Source organism: Lycium ferocissimum, chromosome 8 (genome assembly GCF_029784015.1).
Source record: "Lycium ferocissimum isolate CSIRO_LF1 chromosome 8, AGI_CSIRO_Lferr_CH_V1, whole genome shotgun sequence".
NCBI classification, from domain to species: domain Eukaryota; kingdom Viridiplantae; phylum Streptophyta; class Magnoliopsida; order Solanales; family Solanaceae; genus Lycium; species Lycium ferocissimum.
The window spans coordinates 52,321,610-52,339,279 of record NC_081349.1 but is presented as its reverse complement, the minus strand read 5'-3'; the positions used below and the strand labels follow the sequence as shown (position 1 = coordinate 52,339,279).

Below are 17,670 nucleotides of genomic sequence, written 5' to 3'. Positions count from 1 at the left end.
ACCTGTTCGGCCTGAGGTACGTTACGGCTTCCTTTCTTGGTAGACTCCGGTTAGACTTACATAATTCATGTATTAGATGAAACGGAGAATGCATGTATAGGCTTTCGGAGTTTGGGATGGAAATCTTAGGTTGCCACTGTTATGTTGATTATGTGTTCGAGCTTGTGGCCTATAGATTCCCTAGTTTCGTGTGTTGGCATTCCTTTGCGTATTGGTGGATTATATGTGGCTTGGAAGACTAGTTGTTCGGTACTTGGCTTGTTATGTTCTATTGATGATGAATTCCCGCATGATGTACATGACCATGTCCTGTGTTATTTAATATTGAATCATAATTTGGTGTTGAAATTGATAAATGTTTCAAAAGAACATGAAATGATTCTAGACTAGATGTTTAGTGGTTGATGTTATAAGTTAGAAGCGTAGTTATCATATATTGATGTCGCTAGGAAGTAAAGGAATGACGTGATATTGTTATTGTCATTTTGTCTGTGCTGGGCATTGGTGACTAGTGTTAATCTCATTCTTGATATTGTAGTATCCTACTTGTTGTCGTTTGATACGAGGATAGTGATTCTATTATGGCTTATTGTGTAGCATTTTCATGATATTGTTGGTGTGCCTCTGCGTGGTACTTTTGACATTGATTTGATTATTGACATTGAACTCATACGTTGCACGCATTCTCATCCTTCATGATATACTGTTGATACATTAATGATACTTAAAGAAACACTATTATGAGCTGGGGTCAGTTGGATGAGAGATACGTGAGGACCGATGTCCGATGTTTATCCCGGAATCGAGGATGAGTGTAGCGATTGAGGAGGTTGTTGCCGGAATCGTGAGGTACATGGACTTCGCGGGTCCCCCATGGGTTGTGCTTCTGAGATGTGATGTTCCATCATCTGAGTACATATGTACGGTGCATATGCATTGCATTCACATTCCATACATTATTGCATTACATTGTACTACGGCTTCTTTTGTGATGTACTTGTGATATAAGGATTCGAAATGGATGTATTGAGACTTGGCACAGTTGGGCTTAGTTGCTATAACCATAGGCCATGATTTTGAATTACTTATGTTTGACACTCGCTTGCTCAGTTGTGCATCTTGGCTTCCTAAATGTAGGTGAACATTGAATATCAGAATGACGTTATAACTTCATGATACTAAGAGTGGATAGGGTAATGGTAGTTGATTGGTGATACTTGAACCAATTTGTCTATTGTATGTTATATGAGTTAGAAGGGGGCATAATGTAAGTTAGGCAAAACGGATCACTAGGGAGGAATTGATAAGAATAAGAATCTTTATTGTTGAGCCTAGCGGTAGATAATGTGCACTATCAACCTAGTTTTACCTGTCATGCTTATTTGTGAATTCTAATACTAATATGTTCTTCTAACCATTGTCAGCCTATGATGCTCACCAGTACTAGTGTTGTACTGATACTACTCTTGCTACACCCTTTTTTGGGTGTAGAGTTTTTGAGGTTATGGATCGATTTGAAGTTTTCAGGAAGATGCACGGTGCCTATCTAGAAGCCCTCCATCATTCTCATTACGAGATGGAGACTGAGTCTTAGAGTTATAGAGTTATAGTTGTATTCAGTATTCCAATCCTAGCCTCTCTTGCACTAATCTAGACCAGGTCATGAGAAAAGGAGTCTGTGTATTTATTAAACTGTTGTAAATACATCTGTTATTTTATTTATACATGCATATTGGTTGACTTCCGCTTTGTTTATAGAATGCCTTGAAAGATAGTGAATTCCGTCCTTTAATTGGTTATGGATTTGTTTTGGGTCAAGGATTCGCTTACCATGGTGAGAATAGTAGGTGCCCGCGCAATCCTAAAATGGGCCGTGACACTATTCGATTTATTTCTTTTTCTTTTCATCTTTTGTACCTTTAGATTTCTTTGTTCTTTTTTTTATTTTGTGTACTGTATTTTGTTTGATAGTGACATTGAAATGACAACATACAAAAAAATCAAAACATTCGAAATCTGAAAATTTAGCTAAATCATAAGTTTTTAACCAAGTTCGTAAATCTCCTAATTCATTAAGGAACTCTAAAATGAAACCAAATTAAAGGTCCGTGTCTATTTTGTATTTGAATAAGAAATCTTGGCTCTTCATAGTATTCAATTCGATTTAAAACTCTTTAGCACTTAGATTATATGATGATAATATCCGTATAGAGATAACATAATTTTTTTAATTTTATTTTTTGAGACTCTTGTTTATTTAATTTTATACTTATCTTAGTGAATTTTTTAATTAAATTTCCTTATAATGCTGGTGTCTGAGTCAATTTACGCGAACCTCAATCTTTGATTTAATTTTATCATGCTCGTGAGAATAATAAGCATTTGCCTAAAGAAAATTTTGAAATTAAGACAGGGTACTAATTGTGTAACCTATCAATTTATTTCAACTTGGATAAGTGTATATTTTCTAGAAGTGTGTGATTCTCCTATTGAAAATATTGATTTTACTTGTATTGTTACTTTATAAGTAGTGGAGGCATTATTCGCCTATTGAAATTCTACTTTTTACTTGTAAAATGAGATTTTCCTATTGAAAATGCTACTCTTGTTTATTTTGTTAATAAAATAATTATGTGATAACATCTCGAAGATGTTGTTTAATGTTTGTTTGTCTTGCTGATCAAATGTGAGATTTTTATTTGTTGTTCTATTATAAGTGTTTTTATGATTTAGCTAAAGATTACATAATTTGATTTAAAAAAAATTATCGCACTCATTCATAGAAAAAAAGAACTATTCACAATTTTCAAAGTCTGAATATCCTTAGCACAATTCCTTACTACGCCATTGGATATGAATATATTTAACATGACCAAAATTATTTTTCACATTAATGGAAGAGAGAAAGATGTCGAAAGAATGAACATAAATGTCAGTTAATAAAAGCTATTCCCTTGTTTCAATTTGTAGTTTAACTTTGCTTTTTTAGTCAGTTCAAAAAGAATATTTATTTTTTATTTGACAACTCTTTAATCTGAATATTTACATGGCATGTTTACGATCACAAGATTAAATAAAATTTTGGTACATTATACATATATTTAATTTAAGACTACAATATTCAAAAGTCTTTTTAAATTTCTCAAACTTCATACCAAATCAAATTAAAACGAATGAAATAATAATTTTTTGGAGTTGTTCAAACAATCACGTAAACAATAGTACTTCTCATGGATCAAGATGATTTTGCAACATGACATTATTTTACTTCAACAACCTAATTTCACGAGGAAATGAGATCTCTTACCCTCTTACAATTTGAATAGAAAAAAAATGACCTTTTTCGATCTGTTATATGTTATTTTTCAGATCTCTTGTAAAAACGTCATAAAATTAAAAATATTTTGTAAGTGGTGTCCAAATCCAATTCTCATATGTAGCACAAGTTTTAACCTCTCGATTCATTTATTTCACAGTTTAATCAATGAAAAGGATTCAAGGGTAAGATGGTCATTTATAGTATTATCCCAGGATAACTAATTCTGGTATCTCACTTGGGAAATGGAATAATTTAATCTCAAGTGTTGGTTTAATTTTATACTAGGTTTAATTTATATCTCATACCAAATATGGAATAAATCTAATCTCACCTTATACCTTCTACCACACGACTTGTAAAAGATACATCACGAGGTATGCGTCTGACTGTTTCTAAATCTTATGGGAGCTTTCTGACAATTCCTCAAACCACAAGGGTCATAAAGGAAAGCGGTGTAATTTTATATGTTGCCCCTTGAGACAAACAGTTGGGCAAAGAGCGCTACGCGTCTCTATCAACATGAAATTGCTCCTCCTTAAGTGGAAGATAGGCTCATTTGGATAATATTTTTTAAATCAATATGTGGAAACCGAAAGGCAAAAGAGTAATATAATCAAATGCTAATTTCAAGTTTCAGTTAGGAATCTTTCCTTATCAGTTCACAGTTTTAAGGTAAAAGTGACCAGATCAAGAACTTCAGATTTTATTTTCTTCTAAGCTTAATTCGAATTAGTACCTATGAATCCACTAAAATAATAGTATTCAGAGTTCAATTTGACACTTCTAGTTTAGCAAAAGTAAAAGAGTCAAACTTATTTCACTATGACAAAGAATAATTTATGATTAATTTCAATTGTATACACTGAAATTCAAATTAATCCATAGTAAATTATAATACTTGAAGAGTACTTTTTTTAAGTTATGGATTAACGTGTAAAGATATTCACACAATCAGGTCACATATAAAAAAATTATAGATAAATTCTTGATAAACCAGATAAAAGTAGTAAATAATATGTTATATTATAAATTATAGACTAAAATTACATTTATTAATAATTTATTAAAAGAATATTTAGACTATCAATTATATAACTTAAATCTTTTTTAAATTGGCATATAGTCTTGTTAAAGAGACCTAACGTAATGTACAAAACTAGAAAGAAAAAGAAGATGCACAAAACTAATGCACAAAACTAACTTATATTTCAAAAAGAGTTAATGGTAAAAAACGCATCTTGAACTATTACTTTTTGTGGATTTGCGCGAATTTTCTCTTTGTACTATCACCAACTATTTATCAAAACACACCTCAAGTATCAGTTGTTCATTTGTCTACCTAAATGATTGTGATAGGAAACTCACACATCTAATATTTTATGTAAAAACTCATAAAAAAGTGATAGTCAAGGCGTGTTTTTGTTATATCTTTTATATAAGGAAAAAACAAAAAAAAACAAAAAATCAAGAGGCAGTTTCAAGTTTATTGTGGGGTTGTTCAAGCAGTACTAATACTCTTGATTCCCTCCACTTCTGTGGTCCGTTTCACAACCTTTTCTATCCATCAAACACCACCAGATAGTTGGGTTGAGAAATATGGCAACTGGGTTTGGGAGCAGCAACACTTGCCTTGTATTGAATCGACGCAGTGACTCTTGTTCCTCAATTCTCTCCCACTTTCCTTCTTCTCATCCTACTACTTTTTGGTCCACTCCAAAAAGATCTTCAGTCAGGTATGTATCTTTCTTTCACTTTCACCTATGAATTCTACATTTTAAGTCACTGGGTATCGAGTACTATTTTGTCGTTGTTAATGTTATTTTTCTGAATGTTATGTACTGCTTTCCTTATTGCATTATTTGGTTATTGTTACTGCTTTCGTTTTTGTATTCCCTTTTCAAACTGCTTTGAAACGCTTTAATTGAGCCGAGGGTCTATCGGAAACAACCTCTCTATCTCTATTAGGTAGGGGTAAGGTCTGCGTATACTCTACCCTCCTCAAACCCCACTTGTGGGATTACACTGAGTATGTTGTTATTGGGTGTCGAGTACCACTGGTTTGCCTCTTACTGTGTAACAAAGGCTGCGTGCTTAGTGTGTGTATTCGTTTTGTAGAACTTTTACCTATTACCCTATTTGGGTGACAATTGGTGAAAGTGAGTTTTTCTGCAGAACAATGCGTACTGAATTACTGATGATGGCAGTGTTTGTTTTTTGTATTTATGCTTGTTGTACTTGTGCTTTTTGATTGAAAAGAGTTGATTGTTTTAGCGAAGAATGAAACTTTCATGAGTTTTACATGAATTGAAAACGGTGACTAACTGAATTTCATTCATTTTTCTAGCGGTTGTTACTTTTATGAGCAATAGTCTTCACTTTTTTTTCCTACTTACCAGCACAGGCAGAGCTACGATTTGAAGATTATGAGTTCTAGATTAAATTTTTTTAAGTTACTTTCTAAATCACTCCCTCCGTCCATGTTCGACTTGACACATCTCTTAAGAAGCCATAAATAAATGGTAATTTTACTATATCACCCCTCAATATTAGTATAAGTCATCTAAATGTTGGGAAATGAATATACTTAATAATAAGGGTTAAATAGATTAAAAAAATGGTATTCTCGTGGTTTTCCAAATTGGACAAGTAAAAGTGGATAGTTATTTTTAGTATAATGGCACGGAAAAGTAGACGAAGGAAGTAATACATATCCAATGGATTTTTAGACAAATACGGGGTTTGAACCAAAGTTACTGGTTCCGGTTCTACCTTTTTCCTATCCTTTTTACTCCTTCTGGAGTATAGTCATCTTGGTTCGAATAACATTTCCTCTTATCTTTTGAGGTATCTAGTGATTATTTTTGGCAATGTTTATTAGTTGAATTTGAGGATTATGAAATGCAGATGCCAGTCCACAAGCACAGATGAACCAAAAACAAAGATGAATTTATTTGATAATGCTAGCAACTTCCTCACTAATCTGTTGAGTGGGGGGAAAATTGGGTCAATGCCTATTGCAGAAGGGGCAGTATCTGACCTTTTCGACCGGCCACTTTTCTTCTCATTGTATGATTGGTTCCTAAAGGTAATAGCCTTAGTATGATGCTCTCTCTTATCCTTGTATTCTTTTGAGCAAAAGGCACGATTTAATTTTGTACTATTTCTTATTTCTATTTGTTTCTCAATGGTTAGAGGGCACAGGATATTGTTTTGGATGATGCCTTTTCGAGTGTTGGGTTGGTGTAAAGCTTTTATCTAAGCAAGAAAACCCTTGTATCATTTGGCAGAAAATGTGAGAAAATAGAGACTTGAAATATCACGGAGGAGAAGAGACTGATAATGTCCATTTGTGATTTATGTCTGCGCCAACAGGATTACTTTGATGGCTACCAACTTTTTTAGAATGAATTGGTAATTCAGAACAAAGGCGCCAAACATGTATTTAGTCTTTAGACATATTGATATAAAACAGCCAAGAGCTTGCTAGGATATGTTGACTAATTATTCATAACAAATTTGACTAATCTTTTAATCTATTTATAACGAGAAAATGGATGAACTTACTTGTTAGGTTTTTCCTGGAAAAGCTATCTGAAACAAATATCATACGACTTTTCTCTGCATGTTTGTCCACCTATTTTTCTATGTGAATAATTTTCTTCTTTCTTTTGGTTGAGCTGACAGTATGGATCAGTCTATAAACTTGCTTTTGGACCAAAGGCATTTGTTGTTGTATCAGATCCCATTGTTGCTAGGTATATTCTTCGCGAGAATGCATTTTCGTATGACAAGGTATTGTACTATGACTTCTCTCTCTCTCTCTCTCCAGCCCCTCCTCCTCCTCCCATCCCCCAGAAAACCTCCTAGCCCTTTTGTTCTTTGCAACTCTTGTGTGCATTCTTTAACATATCTAAGGTCATGCCTGCACTTGTATATACTCATATCTTAAGTTCTTAACTTGCCTCTATCAAAAGTAAATTATCTAAATTGCTTATTAGCTTTGGTTATATTTGCAATTCAATATCGCAAAATGTCGAGTATCAGTGGAACCTTTAGACAGCTGGTAGTGCTCCTTGGTTCTTCATTAGGTTAGTTAATATGTTATATGGTGCATTCATTAGGTTAGTTACTATGTTATATGGTGCATCTGGAATAGTTATCCTTATTCATTGAAGGAGAAATCTACTGTATGGAAAGAACTCAAGTTAACATATGATATTTGGACCTTGATATTACATATTTACAGTTTCTTGTTGCATATCTGTCCATTAGTTTCTATCAACTTATAATTCCAGGCCTTGTTTTTGTTAAGAACTTGCTGATGACCTTTCTTTTCTCTTTTTAATTGTTAGGTAGAAAGTCTTGTTAATATATCTATATTAGCTGATAGAATTTAATTTTTATAGTTGCATAATTTTCTGTTTAATAACAATAGCAAGAAATTCAGTCAACTTACCTTTATTGTATGTTGTAATGCGACTCTTCTTATTTCTAACCAGGGGGTCCTTGCTGAAATCTTGGAACCAATCATGGGAAAAGGGCTGATACCTGCTGACCTTGATACTTGGAAACAGAGGAGAAGAGGTAAGCATGTGTTATATGGGGTTGCCCCTGGTTCTGCCCACTTTGTTCCCTTCTTAACGGTTGCCAATGATCCTGCGGTGGAAATTATTGACTCATATATTGGTTAATGTGGTCAATATGTGAAGGAAAATACAACAATCTAAGAAAACACAGTTCTCCCAAGATCCATATATTTGTTTCACTAGTCGACAGTATAATCACATGTATAAACGAACTATACCGTAAAGTTCATAGTCTAAGTCGTACATGTTAGAAAAGATTGTTCAAGTATTCAATGAAGATCGCTTTCATTCTTCTTAGGAATCTATTCTTTTATGTTTCCTGAATAGGTACAACTGTTCAGGAACTTTTTCCAACAGTTGTGTCCTTTCCTTTTAACTCAATTTAAATATATAACAAATATATACTTATTTAATAGTTATTATTTATATGGATCCGGGTTGACCCACATGGGTGACCCGAATCTAATTCCTTCAATGTAGACTGTGATTCATTGTTTTCTTCATGATCAGTACATGATGCATTATAAACATGAATCTTACTTTATTTGATGGCCATTCTTAACCCTAACTAAACTTTTCCATGATTAAGGATACTGATTTCCCGTATCGCTTGATTACGTGCTCTTTCCTGTTCTTTGAATGGTCAACTAGAATGGTGCCCATCTGTGATAAGTTGGTTATGCAAGAGAGTGCAATGCCTTTGTGACCGGTGAACTTGAATGATATCTGACATCAAAGTTACTCTAATAGCCTTTTGTTATCAAGGGTGGCACCACTGCTTTCAACTGTCCCCTAGGATACTAAGTGAGGCAGCATTTTGTTCCAGTGTTTCAGAAACACAGAAGTGCCATCATAATATTCATCACTAGTCAAATGATGTAGGAAAATGACTAATAGATGAGAATACCAATAGAAGTCTTAGAGAGAAGGATGAAGCTGCTCCAACCATTAATAAATATAGAGATGATACTGTTCTGCTTCAGTTCTCTACAAACAAACAATTCCATTGATTGCAATTTGCATGGATGGTGGCATTCTGCCGACTTAGACTCCCCCTCCTACCTCAGCACATAAAAAAAAAAAAAAAGATAACATATAGAAAATAATGAGGCAAAAATATACAGAGAGACTCAAGTTCCCCATCCGTTTTAGAAAATGATGTGTAGCCAAAGAGAAAAAGGGTCATCTTGGTAATTGGGACTTTTCTCTTTGTCGCCCAATATTTCAAGGTAAAAGCTTTAAGACAAAAATAAGCTTTTGTGATCCCACACGACAGAGAAAGTTGAGGAGCCATTTGAGATCCTTATGCCTTTGTGTGGGTTATGAAGAGTCAGAATCACGTTTATTATCCAGTGGCAGATGTAGCTTTAGACCTATGGGTTCAACTGAACCCAACATTTTTTACTGGAAGTACGGAACATAGATAGATATGTAAAAAAATAACAAAAATTCATCAAATATTAGAGTTTGAACCCATAATCTTGAAGGTTGAATCCATCAAATTAAAATTCTGGAGCCACCTCTGTGATTACGAGTCATTTGTGCATACATTTTTATTTTTTCCCTTTGTACTTATTATTATGTAGATGTATACATACAAGCGTGTGGATTCACGTACTGACATATGTGCACTTCAAATATTTTAACTAGCTCTCCTGTGATTGACAGTTATTGCTCCTGGATTCCACTCATCATACCTAGAAGCTATGGCTAAACTATTTACTGACTGTGCTGATAGAACAATGTTGAAATTTGATAAGCTTGTTGAACAAGAAGAGTCAGGAGGAGGGAAAACAATTGAATTGGATCTGGAGGCAGAATTCTCAAATTTAGCACTAGATATTATTGGGCTTGGTGTTTTCAATTATGACTTTGGTTCCATCACTACAGAGTCTCCAGTTATTAAGGTCCAGACCATGCAACTATATTCCTTGATTTCATGAAATACTACCTTTACTTTCTCAATATGCTGAATCGTTAAGCATATTATTAACATTCTTTGTTTTTCTCTAAACTTATAGTTCTGGAGTAAACGACGCACATTTGCTTTTCTAACAGCTGACAAACAATTTCAACTTTTGCATTTCCACACTGCAGATATTCTTCTGTTTTCTCTCACCTTCTTCCACCCAATCAAAAACTGATGGCTCTTTTCATGAAATTTGCAGGCAGTGTATGGTACACTTTTTGAAGCTGAGCATCGTTCTACTTTCTACATCCCCTATTGGAATATCCCTCTGGCAAGATGGTTAGTTCCCCGGCAGCGAAAGTTCCAAAAGGATCTAAAGGTCATCAATGACTGCCTTGATGGACTTATACAAAATGCAAAAGAGACCAGGCAGGTGAGAGGATGGATAGTGCTATTATCTAGCATTTAGAATTTCACATTCCGTATACTCTTTATCAGTTCAGTAATAGAAATTCCTTTTGCATTTATCTATACTATTTATTGCCTTATGGTTGATAGTTGGTTTTGTTCCACTCTAGTTGACAACAGGCACCATAATGGAAAAAAAATTGGTTGTTACACTTATCAGATTATACTTCCATATATTAGTATGGTTTGGTATTTTCATGCTAATCCAGGCCTGTTTGATGATCTGTATTCTTTAGGGTCATACGTATATGATAAGCCAATAACGCTTGCATTGTTAAAATAAATTCCGGAAGTAAAATAACCAGGCATATCTTTGGGTGCATAGCAACATTGTGTTATTATGCTGTTGCTGTTTGTCAAGAGTCTTTTAATTTTGCTTAGAGAATCGCATGCGCTTGTATGGATAAATGTGGTTTTTGGAGAATCTCTAGTTTTCAAGGCCTTGATTAACCTTAAAAACATAATATGTAGTATTGGAATGAAGTGGACCTGAATAGAGCGGTATGGATACAGAGAATTCATATAACTGACCCACCTATATTTGGATTAAGGATTAGTTAATTGATTGATTGTTAGCAGAATAATTATGCTATTTTATTATTGGTTTAAATTTTCCAAACAGCAGACATATTCACCCCCTGCCCCCTTCTAGCCATAAGTGAACAAGTACAAAAAGATGAACATATTTTAAGAAGAATTTAGGCGATATTAAAAAATACTCATTATTCTATAGAATAATGAAAATTGTTTAGCACTACTATTATATTTTAGTCAAGAGTGGTTCATGATTAGGAAGGAGAAAGGAAAACTGAACAACTCACATGACTAACTAATGTAACTTAAAATAACCAACCCATCAACCAGCTAGCAGGCACATATATATAACAACGAAATTGGCTGACTGGGATGTTTAGTTTGTCAGACATTTTCTTTCTTAATTTGTTTGTGAGGTGAAAAACCTTAGTTTTTCATAGAATGCAACAGCAGTGGAATTATCGCAAAGCATGGAATAGCTTTCTGTTCTGTGTAGTTATAGATGTGAAATGTGAATAACCTTAGGTAAAAAAAAAAAAAAAAATCAAATAGAGGACCTTTGCAGATGTTTATAAAGTTACAGGGTTATACTGTACCTTAGCTTAATCCTTGTTACAATTTTTTGCAGGAAGCAGATGTTGAGAAGCTACAGCAAAGGGACTACTTAAATATTAAGGTTTTTTGCTTATATTTCTTCTTCTTCTGCTTTTAATTATTTTTTCCTCTTCTTTTTGGCTGTTATACAAAGTGTGTACAATTTTAAAGAGCATTGCAAAATCCAGACGAATGAGTCTTGGCATTGTAACTTTTAAAGTTTGCAGGATGCAAGTCTTTTGCGGTTTTTAGTTGATATGAGAGGCGCTGATGTTGATGATCGTCAGGTAAAATATCATGCTCCTTGATCTGTAAAGTTTTTCCATCATAAAGTGATAGAAAATTGTCACAATCACCAATTTTATGTAAGTTTTATGTATAACATAGTGGAAATGCACGAGGGTATTCGTGGGATATTTTTTGTGGACCAAAATTCATAGTGTGTAAGTAGTTTATTGCACATATCAATCTCAACCCTGTCACTAATTTCTTTGGACAGCTAAGAGATGACTTGATGACGATGCTGATTGCTGGACATGAAACAACTGCTGCTGTTCTTACATGGGCTGTTTTCCTCCTAGCACAAGTATGGCTCATTACAACCCAAAATAATTATCTTTTATACCGTTGCAAAAATGTTATACATAAATAAGAATTTGTCACACTAAAGGCTGTAAATGAGTTTCAAATATACAAGTTTGCATATGGAATTTTCAAGTCCCTTTCCTAAAATGTAGTTGTCCGTTCCCTTATTTGCCACTTTTCACCTTTTTTGCTTCAGTTTGAATGAATCTCCTTAAGTTGATTTGTTTTACCTCAAGTTCCTTCAAAGTGGATCATGAGCATTGTGGTTAATGTCACTTTGATAAATTATCCTGAAGCATCCAGTAAAAATGAAGAAAGTGCAGTCAGAAATTGATGCAGTGCTTGGTCAGGGAAGGACAACCTATGAGTCTCTTAAAAACTTAGAGTAAGTTATCGAACTCACAGTACTGGTTCTTGTAAAAGGAGCAATCACTTCTTGTGGCATTTGCTCTCAAAATGTAAACTTATGTACTTCCCATCAGTGGGCATAAACATAGGTGGATATGCTTACTCTTTTCTTGGTTTTAAGATTAGCTATTTTCTTGAGTTGAAGTAGCATATGATATCTAGTGGAAGTGTTTTTGGTGTTTATCTTGAGATGATAAAGTTACAAACAATTTCTATTGGTGTTAAATGAGGCAATAGGACCAATATGCAATTCGTTGATTAATGCTACTCTCGTAAACTTAGTAATAGCTTAAGTAAGAATGTCACAATGGATGATGCATAATCTCAACAGAATAAGGTTAGGAATGAAGAATATCTGGCTTACAGTTAAAACATTGATTGTAGAGACTAAATAGAATTAAGATGGTTAGACCATACGAGGAAGACATGGCTGTCCAATTGAACATTCATTAACCTGGAAAATAGAGGAAGAGGAAGGTAAAATCACGTGGAATGAAGTAATTAGGAAAATCATGGAATGGCAAACAAAGGCTTGATATACAGTTGAATTGAAAATACGGACTGCTGCAGCCAGTCCTGGATATATTTACTGTTAGCAATAAGATAAAGTTTTTAGAGATTACCTCTATTAGTTGCAGAAAATTACAGGATTTTTTTTGCATGATCTGTAATGCATGTTTTCATGGTATCAGATATTTGCGACTTATTGTTGTGGAATCTTTGCGCTTGTATCCGCAACCTCCATTGCTTATTAGACGTTCCCTTAAATCAGATAAACTACCAGGTAAGATTCCTATTGCTGATTTGATTATCTACTCCTAGTTTTGGTAACTTGGCTCAACTAGTCTTGTACATATTTCCCTATATTCTTATGCTAATTGCTATTGGCATTTACACGCCCTCTAGCACAGCTGTGTCTGTGGCCCGTAGCTCTCCTTCCATTTGCAAGCAGGCAGTTTCTTTGGCATACTTTTTGCACTCTTTTAATTTCTTCTTTATCAAGGGTCAAAACCCTGTGAATAGGGTATAATCATTGTGTTTATCCACCCTAGTGTTATCAATGCTGAGACTTTATGTTACTCTTCAGGAGGCTATAATGGTGACAAGGATGGATATGAAATTCCAGCTGGCACTGATGTTTTCCTATCTGTCAGTTCTCATTTCCTTACTATTACTTTGTTAGTTTTCTCCAAGTATTCAGTTCTTGTGTCTCTCATGTCTTGTTGAGTCTTGGTTGGCAATATCTAGATGAATCCAATTGACACTAGCACATCCAAGCAGGTATATAATCTTCATAGATCACCATATTTCTGGGACAAACCTAATGAATTTGAACCTGAGAGGTTCCTAGTACAAAAGGAAAGTCAAGGCATTGAAGGGTGGGCAGGTTTTGATCCATCTAGAAGTCCTGGAGCATTATACCCAAATGAGGTGTCAATTCTGTTTCTCCACTGTTTTATAGCAAATTCATTTCCAGTTTTTCTTTTTGTTTTTTTCACCAATGCGTTTATCGTCTTTGTAATCAGATTATATCAGATTTTGCTTTCTTGCCTTTTGGTGGGGGACCAAGAAAATGTGTTGGTGACCAGTTTGCACTTATGGAGTCAACCATAGCATTGGCAATGTTGCTGCAAAAGTTTGATGTGGAACTGAAAGGGTCTCCCGAGGATGTAGAACTCGTGACGGGGGCAACTATTCACACGAAAACTGGCTTGTGGTGCAAATTGAATAAGAGATCAAATGTTTGAAGATCTCCAGCTTATGGATAGTAATATCCTATCACAATCAACAATTCTGGTATATTCTATGAGGAAGAGAATCCATAACAGCAGCGAAGGGAATCATCCAAGAGTTCTGTTTTCTTGTATAATGATTGTAGGAGGGAACAGCTTGCAGCTAATTAGATGCCACCTTCCACTCATATGCTTAAATCCATTTTGAATGAACTGAATGAAAATTTTGTGCCAAAAGTCTTTTGCTCTTTTTCATGCATAAATAAAATAGAAGAGAAGCCAACAGAATGGCAACTCATAAACAGCATGAAGTGCGCTGACCTCAGAGACAGACCTAGGATTTGACCGTGACGGGCACCTGTCACGACCCAAAATGGGATGAGACATGGCACGACACTCTATTCATGCCAACTTGCACCGAGCGAGCCCGTTTTAGTATAGTGATTACCCACTTTGTACTCACGTATCAATTACCTAGCACCGATATTAAATGGTTAAACCAAAATAAATAACATTAAGTTCAAATCCCACGTGTCTTATAAGTCTAAGCAAAACGATAAAGGTGTCATTCATGGAGCCAAATGAGTAACCACAATCCAAAACAAGTCTATGTACAGAGCCTCTATAATTCAATAAATGAATACATAAAGTTACAGAGTTTACCCTCACTATGCAAAAGAATGGAATTACAACATGTGTCCACGATTTCAAAACTGACTCACCTATGAAGATGTAGGATCCTAACTCGGACATGGACCTTCCTACTCCAGACCAACTCCTAAATCTAACATCATGAGATGACGCCTGAGTATGCAATACTCAGCATACATCATAGTCATGCCCCTCACGATGGGGTAAAAGTTATATATAACAATAAATGCGTGATGGAAATTGTTCGTGCAACACGTGGTGTTCGTTCATGCGATGTATGAATAACGCGGTTGTCCCCCATGGATTGCTAGCCCTGTAACTCCCAGCTCGTCCAGGTGTATGCAACGCGTTGGGACTAGTGATTTTTATTGAATTGATTGAATCTGTACATATCTTCTATATGTGCTCATTGTGCATCCTTACATATGTGTTGTTTAGTTGAATTTGTGCATAATTTCTTTACAAGCTGATTTTGTACGTTGTCATAGCATTATTCGATTCGATTTACTTTATTATTGTTAATTTATTATGGTGAATGGTCGGCAATGCAAGTATTTCTAAGATCAATCCTATCCACTATCTTGTTGGCGTCGGTCGATGATACTTGCTAAATACGCATTGATTTTTGTACTCGTATTTACACTTTAGACCTTTTTATGCAAAGAATTAATTATATTGCATTTGTGAGAGAATCGAGATCATTCAGGCTTAGACTAGTTTGTTCGCGATAGCTTAGAGTCTTTGTTTTTGTGTTTATATCTTTTCAATTGTTGTGCATGTAGAAGTTGAGTTGTATTCTATATTCTTAGTAGCTCATGACTCGTGACATCAGTTCCTCGGGGTAAAAGAGTATAGTTTGACAAAGTATTTTGACACACCTTTATGATTTGTAACTATTTGAATGCTTACTTTATGCATTATAATGATAGAAATCCGTTAACATTGTGAATGGTTCGCCAATTGGATTTGGTGTAGGTGCCATTACGACTTAGAAAATTTTTGGATTGTGACAAAGTCCTGGTACATCTTTGTAACTCCAGAATGAATAGAATAATACGAATTATGCGCTTCCTCAAGTATCAATTTCCTCAAATTCCCAATATCAGGCACACAAATTCGACCTTGAAGCCGCAATACATATATATATATATATATATATATATATTTCTCTAAGTGCACTCAAACGTGGGGAGTCGGAGCTTGTTGGCATATTTTTACGGAATTAGACCAAAATGGTTCAATACCAAATGGGTATTTCGTTGATCATTCAACGAAATACCCTCGATCTTGTTCATAGTCAAACTTAAGTTTTTTTTTTTTTTGCTATTTCGTGGATTGTTCCACGAAATAGCTTTAATTTTTTTTTCATTTCGTGGAACAATCCACGAAATAGCTTCTTTTTTCTTTTTTTTTTTAATTTCGTGAAAAAAATGATTTTTTTTTACATATCATGACACAATCCAAAATAGATGTTTTTTTTATTTTATTTCGTGAATAAAAAAAGAAATAGGAAATTATAATTTTTTTGTTTTGTTTTTGCATTTCGTGTATTAAAAAACGAAATAGGATAAATTTTTTTCTAATTTCGTTCATATAAAAAGGAAATTGGAATATATATATATATATATATAATGAACGAAATAGGTTTTTTTAATGAAGGAAATTGATTTGTTTTTTATTTTTTTTTGCATTTCGTAATCTAATGAACGAAATAGGTTTTTTTTTCTTTTTGTATTTAGTGAATAAAAAAACGAAATAGGAAATTATATATATATATTTTGCATTTCGTGTATTAAAAAACGAAATAGGAAAATAATTTTATTTTCATTTCGTTTATATAAAAATGAAATAGGAATACATACATACATACATATATATATATATATATATATATATATATATATATATATATATTTCATTCATGTACCAATGAAATAGGATGAATATATATATATTTTTGTGTTTCATTTATAAAAACATTTATATATTCACGAAATAAAAAAAAATCTTATTTCGTTTTTTAATAAACGAAAAAAAAAACTAGTTGTAAAGTCAAGACATAACTTTATTTTAAATATAAATATAATTCTAAAAAACATAGGGAGAAAAACTAGTCCAAAGTCGTCATGCAATGGTCGTTGGGACTATTGATTTATGCGATTTTTTTTTGATTTTGGGTATTTTTCCGAGATCTATGCACACAAACCGCCATAAGGCGGTTGCTCATCGTTTTTAAAAAAATTCCTTTTATCACATTCAATTTGTTTTTTGAAATTAGCGTGAAATTTTCAAGCTTTTATTTACTATAAGATGATGATACGCAATAGATTTCAACGTAAAAATTCGATAATGTATCCGTAAATGTCAATTTCATTGTTTCAATTTTTTAAAATAAAGTGAATTTTCTCGATATATAAAGTTGACTAAAATAACCTTCCACTAAGTTTTTTGAAAAATATATATTAAAAAAAAATTAAAAAATGGCTTTTAATCAATTTGGAATATATATATATATATATATAATATATATATATATATATATAAAATCAATTTCAAAAATATATAAAAAAGCTTTTTTTTTTTTTATATTTCATTGTTCCACGAAATGCAAAATAAAAAATAAAAAAAAAAAACATATTTAGTGGATTGTTCCACGAAATGCAAAAAAAAAAAAAAAAAAAAAAAAAAAGTTTTAAATTAAAAAATAAAAGCTTTGTTAATATAAATAAAGTGTTTTTTTTTTTTCATTTTGGAACAATCAATATGTTTTTTTATTTTTTTTTTTATTTTGCATTTCGTGGAACAATCCATATTTCATTGGTACATGAATGAAATATATATATATATATGTATTCCTATTTCATTTTTATATAAACGAAATGA

At 33.3% G+C, this 17,670-nt stretch overlaps 1 protein-coding gene across 1 annotated transcript; it reads left to right on the top strand.

The window, feature by feature from the left end:
- The first annotated feature begins 4,791 nt into the window (after positions 1-4,791).
- LOC132068731 (cytochrome P450 97B2, chloroplastic) lies at positions 4,792-14,373 on the top strand. Its single transcript, XM_059462414.1, has 14 exons — positions 4,792-5,052; positions 6,224-6,404; positions 7,004-7,111; positions 7,819-7,903; positions 9,574-9,812; positions 10,074-10,247; positions 11,445-11,492; positions 11,638-11,697; positions 11,910-11,996; positions 12,292-12,380; positions 13,096-13,187; positions 13,491-13,552; positions 13,685-13,834; positions 13,930-14,373. The coding sequence occupies exons 1-14, from the start codon at positions 4,916-4,918 to the stop codon at positions 14,149-14,151; spliced, it is 1,734 nt and encodes a 577-aa protein (XP_059318397.1). The 5' UTR covers positions 4,792-4,915; the 3' UTR covers positions 14,152-14,373.
- Positions 14,374-17,670: the final 3,297 nt, after the last annotated feature.

Bases quoted from the DNA above. Each gene is read 5' to 3' on its own strand.
- LOC132068731 (XM_059462414.1), top strand. From the start codon at position 4,916: ATGGCAACTGGGTTTGGGAGCAGCAACACTTGCCTTGTATTGAATCGA. The intron at 13,188-13,490 runs GTAAGATTCCTA...GTTACTCTTCAG, and splicing joins TAAATCAGATAAACTACCAG to GAGGCTATAATGGTGACAAG. The intron at 13,553-13,684 runs GTCAGTTCTCAT...ACATCCAAGCAG, and splicing joins GCACTGATGTTTTCCTATCT to GTATATAATCTTCATAGATC.